General features: G+C 44.5%; 1 protein-coding gene across 1 annotated transcript in view; it reads left to right on the top strand.

The window, feature by feature from the left end:
• The window catches only part of ano11 (anoctamin 11), a 16731-nt gene extending 8224 nt beyond the window's left edge, over positions 1-8507 (top strand). Inside the window, exons 15-22 of the mRNA XM_076277412.1 lie at positions 360-471; positions 823-877; positions 1094-1191; positions 3914-4050; positions 4392-4597; positions 4858-5000; positions 5365-5455; positions 5835-8507. Of these exons, the coding sequence (XP_076133527.1) occupies positions 360-471; positions 823-877; positions 1094-1191; positions 3914-4050; positions 4392-4597; positions 4858-5000; positions 5365-5455; positions 5835-6161 (1169 nt within the window). The 3' untranslated portion in view covers positions 6162-8507. The remainder of the gene's footprint in view (positions 1-359; positions 472-822; positions 878-1093; positions 1192-3913; positions 4051-4391; positions 4598-4857; positions 5001-5364; positions 5456-5834) is intronic.
• The last annotated feature ends 1339 nt before the right edge of the window (positions 8508-9846 follow it).

A 9846-nucleotide genomic window follows, 5' to 3' on the forward strand; every position in this document is an offset into this window, starting at 1 on the left:
TCAAACAGAGACACACACACACACACACACACACACACACACACACACACACACACACACACACACACACACACACACCCTATAACCCATCAACCAGGGAGTGCAACTCAATAAGGCCAACAACAGGTCATTCCAGTTCTTACCCTCCAGATCATTCTGAGTCTTTCCAGCCTCCAGACCCTATGGGGAGGAAAGTCAGACTATATGAATCAATAAACCCTTGGGTCCCTGGAGCCAAGTACAACAAAACATTTGCATTGCAATGAGTTGTAATGACCTTGTCCCCGCTGCAACATTTCTTATTTCAATTTCCTGCTTCATGCATTTTAATTGCGGCTCTGTACTCTTGTTGCTGGCAGAAATGCACCGAACGCAGACCCAGAATGAAGATGCGTTCACCTTCAAAGTGTTCATCTTCCAGTTTGTCAACTTCTACTCGTCTCCTTTCTATGTGGCATTCTTCAAGGGAAGGTACTGTAAATAGTTGTATAAATTGCACTCTATATATTATTATCTTGTGTCTTATGATCTGAGTTTGCATGCATAGAGGAATGCAGTGGTTCTCAAACTTTTCACAATGAGTACCACCCACGAAAACAATTGGCTCTCCAAGTACCACCATTATGACCGGCATTAAAATACAGGTGCATAGGCCAATTCAATTACATATTTTTCATTATACATACTGTTTTGCGTTGTCAAGTCAAGAGACTCCCTGAGTACCACTAGCGAGAGTTCCCGTACCACATTTTGAGAACCACAGAGAACGTATCAGAGCAGTGTTTTTTTCTGCTTTAATGTCTTGTCTTTCCATATGTGCAGATTTGTGGGATACCCAGGCCACTATGGTACTTTGTTTGGGATGAGAAATGAGGACGTGAGTTCTCTGCTTATCTTCCAGTCCTCATATGAGGAAAATTATTTATTATATTCATCCAAATCCACTTTCGTTCGGTTTGCTGTTGTCAGTAAATAAAAGATTGGACAACTGTGTGTGTGTGTGTGTGTGTGTGTGTGTGTGTGTGTGTGTGTGTGTGTGTGTGTGTGTGTGTGTGTGTGTGTGTGTCTGTGTGTGTGTGTGTGTGTGTTTCAGTGTGGGCCAGGAGGCTGCCTTATTGAGCTGGCAGAGCAGCTGTTTATCATCATGGTGGGAAAGCAGCTCATCAACAACATGCAGGAATTTGTGATCCCGTAAGTGTGTATATACAGACATACACACGCACACACACACGCACACGCACATACACACACACATGCACACTCACGCGCACATACACGCATTGGGCAAAGTTTAAAGTGTAACAAAAGCAAATTTAATAACCAAAGCAAATTCATTTGCTAATGTAAGACCACGAGGAACATCCTCTGTACAAACATGGGTGCGTCAGCTCAATGCTTCTACATGCCACACTAGGGTAGGAATTTCACGGCGGCCACGACGGCCATGGCCGTCGTAGCCCCTTGCGTTGGCCGTGACGCCCCTTTGAAAATCAGAGGTTTACAGGCCACGGTGGCCTTGGTGCCCCCTTCTTTAAATATTCTGCTTTGCATCCTACTAATAGCGATATATATTTAGCCTATGGCCTGTCAAAATAATCTTAGCATTCACAGCGCAAATTATGCAGTGGAGAAAGTGACAGCGCAAGAAAGAAAGTGCGTCCAAATTAACCCATTCTTCTCAGTTGAACTACTCCGAAGTAGCCTACTCATCAGACAGACATCACAAGTATCACATGAAAGAGCTTTTTCTCAGCTTTTAAACGATATCATTCAATTTAATCATAAATTCTACTGAAGGTTTTGCGTCCATCTCCCTACCCATTCATCTCGGTGGAATACTTCACGAACCCTTCGTTTAACATATGACAAACCATATATCAGAATAAACAGCAGACCTTACCGAACAGAAAGGTGTAAAGCAGTCCCCTGTACAGTTAGCCCGTTTTGAATTTGCAGTAAATTTCAACATACATGGATGTCTCCAAATTTGGGATTTAAGTTTTACACTGTGTTTAAATTGTTCCACATTATTTCATAACGGGCCGAATACAAAATAAATATTACAAATGTCGCCTAGATATCGGTAAATCAGAGGACAGCTGACTATAAGAGTTTGTGAAAGTAGCCTTAATGATCACAAAATACTAAGCATGCATCTAGGCTATTTGAGTTTCTTAAAGCTGAGCTGTGCTTAAATTGTTCAATACATGATTTCATAACAGGCCAAATATAAAATAAATGTTAAATATAGCCTAGATATCTGAAAATATTAGATGATCAGATGATTTACAGTTATATATAATATGTCATGTTTTATGTTTTTGTAATGTTTCATACAGTGATGCAGGTCTACTGCAGTGAATACAACTTTGATCATTTTTATAGCATACTACTGTATAGTTAACTTTGGCCTTGGTGCCCTGACATGTGGCCTTTGTGCCCCCCACCAAATATGCCCAACTGAAGGCCAAGTGGCCTTGCCCCTAAAATGGTGAAATTCCAAGCCTGTGCCACACGATAGCTTTAGTTCATCCACGAGCACGAGCGTTAATTCATGCACTTTGCTCATAATTTACAGCAAGCTTCTGTCTCCCCTTCTCTTTCTCTCTTTCTTTCACTTTCTCCCTCCCCCCTCACTCTCCGACACACGCCCAACACACACTGCAAGCCTCAGCAGAGCACTGCAGACCCCTTTGTTGTCAGAGCATATAATGCAACACTCGAATGCTGGGTCTTCATACATAATGCAGGCAATCAGAGGCCTTGGCTTATTTTAAGACGCTGTGAATGTCTTTATTTCCCACAAGTAATGTAGAACAGCGCAGCTCAATATCTCCGCGTGGCCGTGCCGCGGGTGAAAATTGCCCTCTGTCAGTCATGGGAAGTGGGTGGCACATCTTCATTACAGCAGGTGAAGACACAGAGACTGCGTTGGGAGTGTAAATCAGGAAGAGTGTTGCATTATGGCTCGCTGGTGCAGTATTGGCTCTGACAACAAAGGGGTCTGCAGTGGCTCATGCTGAGGCTTGCAGTGTGTGTGTGTGTGTGTGTGTGTGTGTGTGTGTGTGTGTGTGTGTGTGTGTGTGTGTGTGTGTGTGTGTGTGTGTGTGTGTGTGTGTCTCTGTGTGTGTGTGTGTGTGTGTGTGTGTGTGTGTGTGTGTCTGTGTGTGTGTGTGTGTCTGTGTGTGTGTGTGTGTGTGTCTGTGTGTGTGTGTGTGTGTGTGTGTGTGTGTGTGTGTGTGTATGTGTATGCGTGTACATGTGCGTGCATGAATGTGTGCACGAATGTCTGTGTGTGCGTGATGTGAGAATGATGTGGTTTTAAAACCGAGAGAGTGTGTCTGCTTGTGTGTTTACATAATGTTGTGGGAATGTGCCTGAATCTCTGCATAAGTTCTGTATTTTTTGTATTCATGAGAGTAAGTCTGTGTGTTTGTGCCCATCTGTGCACAGGGGAGGGGGTTGTTTGTCAAGTGGGGCAGAGAGAAAAAAGTCACCATATCTCTGTTTTCATAATTTTGTTTTTCAGTAATGGGTTTGTGCCTGTATGCATAAGTACTGTATCTCCCTGTTTGTGTGTGCGTGTTTGTGTGTGCGTGTTGGTGTGTTTCTTACAGTGTGCTCGGTTTTCAGTTGAACACAAGCTTGCTTCTTTTGTGCTCCTTCAAAGAGCATCACAATGTGGGGGAACTGTGTCTTCTAAAAATGAGAGGCTTTTAACTCCCACAAGTGAATAATGCATTAGGAAAGCCAGACGCAGCAAAATCCATCTCAGAGAGATACATTGAAGAGATATCCGCAGTTAAATCAACTGCATCCAGCTCTTCTCTCTTTCTGTCCCCCTCTCTCTCTCTCTCTCTCTCTCTCTCTCTCATTATCTCTCCCTCTCTCTCTCTGGTTTCACTCCCTGTAGAAAAGTGAAAGCGTGGCGGCAGAAGAGAGCCTTGGCGTCGGTGAGGAAAGCTCAAGTCTCCCATGAGCCTCAGCGGTGGGAGCAGGATTATGAGCTGATTGAGTGCGAGGGCTTGTTTGAGGAGTATCTGGAGATTGGTGAGTCCAACCAGTCAGGATTCAGCAGAAAACCGCAATACAGCATTCAAACTGCTTCTGGTATCCTACAGCCCCGTTACTGTGCTTTATTCACTCTCCTGTGCCCTGTCTGAAGGCACAGATGTCAATATGTTTTATTTTAAGTATTATTTATTGTCCAGGGATCAGTCTGTATACTAAAATTTTAATGCATGCTAATGACATTTGCCCAAGAGTTTTGAGCCTATTCACAGTTTTTATGCTCTTATACAAATCAATCCACTGATATTGGCTCCAGTCCAGACTGGTTGTCAGCACCCCCTGTCCAGTTAATGACATCAGCATACTGGCTTGTTTTGCAGTCCTGCAGTTTGGCTTCATCACCATCTTCGTGGCCGCGTTCCCTCTGGCACCACTGTTCGCTCTGCTCAACAACTGGGCCGAGGTGCGACTGGACGCCCACAAGTTTGTGTGTGAGTACCGCCGGCCGGTGGCCGAGCGCGCCCAGAAGATTGGCGTGTGGTTCACCATCCTAGAGGCGCTGTCTCACCTGTCCGTCATTGTCAATGTGAGTTCTCGCAGACTCGGCGTACTACCTATGTATAAGTATATATGCTCTTTTGATCCCGTGAGGGAAATTTGGTCTCTGCCCAAGAATAGATTAGCCTTTGGTTTGCTCCTCTCCTAATAAATTGTGTGATTGATTTATTGCAGTTACATTGAATTAAAATAAATAAATTGAACAGAAGCTGTATTCTTCTTTCCCTGTCTGTTCTCTTCTGACCTGTCTTGTCCTGTGTTTCCTGTCTTGTCCCTCGTGTCCTGCAGGCTTTCCTGATTGCTTTCACCTCTGACTTCTTGCCTCGTCTGCTCTACCAGTATAAATATGATAATCAGCTGCATGGCTATGTGAACTTTACCTTGGCCTACTCCCCACCCAGCTACAACCACACAACACATGCCATGTGCAGGTAAAACAGCAACGTTGACTAAATGGACAATAAAATGTTAAGATTCGAAGATTTCAAAATTATTAACTAATATTGCATGGATAAAGTAGAGCCTTTGAGATACATCAGAAAAGTTCTATTGAAAAAAGACTATTTTGAATTTTAATCTTACTTTACTCAGACCTAATGTCATATGAAAGACACTTTCTGACCAGCGGCCTTCAAAACAATCAAGACTTGGCCATCCATCTGCAGCATGAGGATGCTGATCTCTAAAGCTGCCACTAGAGGGCACTGTTCTTCAACTGTACTGGATGTGGATTGCAGAGCTTGTGGTCGTGTCATCATTAATAACCTACTTCCTGGCTGTCCCTTTGCTCTTCAGATACAAAGCCTTCCGAGACGAAAATGGGAACTACACTCTGGTGTACTGGGAGCTGCTGGCCGTCAGACTGGGTTTCATCATTGCATTCGAGGTTGAGTGTGCACTCCTCTGTACTTACCCATGCACTCCACTTTACAACAATCGGTTACCTCTCTGCTGTAAATACAGCCTTATCAGAAACTCAAAAGCCTTTTGAAGCCTGTGTTATTATCATAATTGGGAGTTTTTTTTCTCACAAGTGGCATCACTGTATATTCTTGTGCTTAGTAGCTCCTGTACAACAATAACAATAAGTACTTCTTAGTCCCCAGTGGCTCTCAAAGTTGTTTCTTATACGGTAACGAAATACAATGAATCCATTGCACTCACCACAGCAAAAAGATTTCTGGTACAAACACTTTCCAAAAGTGTCAGTATGGCCGCTGTTCTTTCTGAGTTTCTCTCTCCACTCTCTCCATCTCTGACTGCAGCATGCGGTGTTCTTCGTGCTGCGGGCCATTGACTGGATGGTGCCGGACGTGCCCGAGTCGCTGGAGATGAAGATTAAGCGCGAGCGCTACCTGGCCAAGCAGGCGCTGGCCGACAACCAGGAGGCACTGCTGGTGAGTCGCCTCTTGGCCTCCAGCCCAGGTCAGTGGACACGGAGACGCACACACACACACACACACACACACACACACACACACACACACACTCATCGTCGCTTGGCCTGCAGTGCACGCTCCAACCGGGGTCATCTTCCATGGATCCTCCACTCATCCCATGCTGGATGTTTGGGGAGTAGCTTTGTGTTATAGCACGAGCACCCCCCCGCCCCCATCCATAAGCTCTTGTTTTTCTCTTGTCATGGCTGTCACATGGCCTACATCTAATCAGTCAGTGTGCTATATTGTAGCTCTCACTTTTAGTGAGATCTCAGAAACTCCAATGAAAGTATTGTGCCTTTTGACATTTCAAAAATACTAAGAACTGAACCCCACTTACTGAGGAAGTCACATGAAGGTACAGTAAATATAAATTCCTTGCTGTGTTCCCTCCCAGTTGGGTCGGAGGCCCCTGCTCTCACGTGTTTGAGAACAGAGATGAAATCCAGACCTCTCTCTCCAGCCCCTCTGGCTCTTTGGCTGCTCTGACTTCAGCTCCCATTTCACTGCCTCCGCCAGGTTTCCCTTCGTTCGTGAAACGCCATCTTCCCCCCCAAGCTCTTGCATGCACCCCTTTTCTCCCTCTACCCATAAGTCTGGAAACAACCGCGGCACACAGCTAAAGCGTATTTTTCGTTGATTTCGATGACGAGTTTTCTGTTATAATTTCGAGGTATATTTGGGGTCACTGTGCCTCCTCGTGCTCCAGTTCAGGTGACCTGCATATCTTCCCAGGCCTCTCCAACCACCAACCCAGTTTACATGCTGCCTGCATCCGTCCCAATCAGAAATAACTTTTGGAAAGCCGCTCTCCCATCAGTCCTGGTCCGGATGCATATTTAGCTGCCATTTCTAGGGCATGCCCAGAGATAGATGCTTTGATAGACTTTACTCATAACTAGCAGGAGGTGAAGGAAAATATGACTTTTTAGGGGCACATTTCAAGCCCATGGTGAAACATGGTTTGCTGCAGTTACAATATGAAGGGACAGTCAAAGTCATACAAAATAAGTGTCACATTTTACGGGTAAACTTCCAAAAGACCAAGGCTTGACTGTCCATGCTACAGCACATTTTGACTACTGTTCTATCTTATCAGCCTCCTCTGTGATATTGCTTTGGTCGTCTCCTTATACAATAACACAGTGTGTTACAGCTGCAGATCACCAAGCCATTCCATGTTTTTGCTATCATCGTTTTTTTAATTTTTTTTTAAAAATGTGCCATCAGTGGCGTACTGTGCTGTGCCGTGCCTTGGTGTGTGTGTGTGTGTGTGTGGGAGTGTGTGTCCGTCCGTCCCCGTGTCCTGACCATTACACTGTGTTTATGGTGATGCCTTACTCTCTGTTGGTTCTGGTGTTCACTGAGCGGTCATACCTGACCAGGTGAGTACAGGGGCTGGGGTGAGTAGAGTTATTCTCTCAGGCTGTCGACATGAAACATCGACTTCTCACTCTTGTGTTAACTACAGAATACTATAGTCTCAGGTACCCTTGTATTTCTTACATTTTAGATTTTGACTGGCAGTTTGATAACTGGTATTACTACAAGTTTTACAGCTGTAAAAGTATTATTCTACTCCATAACATAATATGTTATTATCCTAAATCTTGTGCATTATATTATGTTTATTTACAACAGAAAGTACACTTGAAATGGTGTTCTTTATTCTGACTTTGGTCCCTCTCTTGACTCTTTCTTTGCCGGTGCTGCTGCATTCACCCCCACTGTGCCTCCACCTTGAAGCAAGCAACACACCTGGCAAACTGAGGCAAGCCTGTAGTGAGGGCATGCGTCCAGCAGAGGGCAGCATCGCAAAGGGAGGACCTAACGTCTCCAGCACTGATTCGGCTGGGACGCCTTAGCAGTTCTGCTGTCTGTCAGTGAAACCACTTGCACATGGTCGGATACTTGTCGATCAGAAAAGATTTTTATTTGTTGTTGTGTTTGTGTGTGTGTGTGTTGTGTGTGTGTGTGTGTGTGTGTGTGTGTGTGTGTGTGTGTGTGTGTGTGTGTGTGTATAAAGGGAATGTTTATGAATGATTGTGTGTGTGAATCTGTGACTGTGTGTGTGTGTGTGTGTGTGTGCAGTGGTTGATACTGGTTATATTGTGGTTTTCATGTTGTACATTGCACACTTGTTATGCCAAATTTGATCTCCTCCAATGTCATCGTTTACCTCCGGCTCAAAAGTTACAACTATCCTTACTCTCTTTCTCTGCTCTAGCAAGTCCAGTACAGTTCCACTGTATCAAATCCAAAACAGCAAGAGAAGACATGTTCTGCTTTGCTACAATACTGCTTCAGTATACATACTAAATAAGCATATGGTTCCTGTCTCTGACATTGTATAAGTTGAAATGGCTACTGTATGCTGCTACTGTAAATCATAATTGTAAACATGGCTGAGGTCATGTAAGGCAGATGATTTGTTTATGTGCAGGCTGTTTTATTGTTTAATTACATTTTTGGAAATAAAAATCTAGTTTGAATGTTTAACAGCTTGTTGTTAAGTAATTCCAATGGGTTGGTTGCTGGGAAACAGAATGAGCAGATGGCAGTTGGTGCACATCCTGCTTTGTCAAAAGGATCCTCTTCTCTACTCAACTTTGAAGGAAACACTTGCAGAATATGTTCCAGCAAGTCTGAGTCCTGGAAATAAAGCTGGAGTCATTAAAATCCCAGTGTAAGCGAAATGACACGCTGTGCCAGTTGGCTGAGCTTCCCCAGGTAGCTGAGGCGCTCAGTGCCACATCGAATTTAAGGCCTGTTTCATGTGTTTTTGCCTTGCCTCAGCAATCACTTTATTAAGTCTTTATTAACTTGACCTCTAAGTCACCTCTGTGACCAGGTCATTTTCCTTTAAGAAACATCAGAGTCGAGAGAGAAAGAAATGGCGGAGAGATGACAACTTGATGTGATTTATTAGGAGCTGAGAGGAGACAGGTGTTTTGTTAATGATTTCTTGCTTTCTATACCTTCTCCTCTCGCTCTTCCTCTGGTCTCTTTCTCTCTCTCTCTCTCTCTGACTTCTTTCAAACTACTTGAAAAAACAAGAGTATGGCCCAGGGCACATTGACTCTCCCCTCTCTTTTTCACCCTCTCACTTACTCTCTCTCCTTCCACCTTTCTCTTTTTCTCTCCCTATCTCTCTCTCTCCCTCCCTCTCTCTGCTCCCGCCGAAGCTTCAGTTTTTTGATTGTTGTGATTGCAGCGCGTTCCTCGGCAGCTCAGCCCAGAGGAAAAGTGCGTCAGTACATGTTAGCCAGAGCAGAAGTATGCAACGTGGACATCTCGCGCTCTCTTCCACATGTGTCAAGCTCGTCCACGGGCCTCCACGACAGACCCCTGAGACCCCCCCCCCCCCCCCCCCCGACACTCTGCAGGGAGAGCCATGGAAATCACCCACAACACACTGCTGGCCATCTCCCAAGATTGCCAAGATACATTTTTTTATTAATTAATTTAACTTGAATAAGTATGAATAATGAAAATACCTAGTCAAATATGATGAAGGCCAGTACAATATCAGGAATGTCATGTTTTACACCAAAAGGTAGCTCTTTGGTGGCTAGATGAATAACAGTCAAGAGTTGACCTAAATAGCAAAATCGGGCTTTCACTTAGAGCGGGTTGTTGAAAGGTGGTGAATTGATGTGTCAGCACTGGAGACTCCTCATGTGAGGACTGAACATGCCTGCTTGTTTACTCACCACGGTGATGGGTCGAGGATGAGCATAGCACCTACAAACACACACACACACATACATATACACGTGTGCACACACACACACACACACACACACGCATGCACCACACACACAGCTGGAGCACTGGC

Source organism: Alosa pseudoharengus, unplaced genomic scaffold (genome assembly GCF_046254945.1).
Source record: "Alosa pseudoharengus isolate Yale_2024_CS ecotype anadromous, Long Island Sound unplaced genomic scaffold, YU_APseudo_1.1 YU_APseudo_1.1_scf_9, whole genome shotgun sequence".
NCBI classification, from domain to species: Eukaryota; Metazoa; Chordata; class Actinopteri; order Clupeiformes; family Clupeidae; genus Alosa; species Alosa pseudoharengus.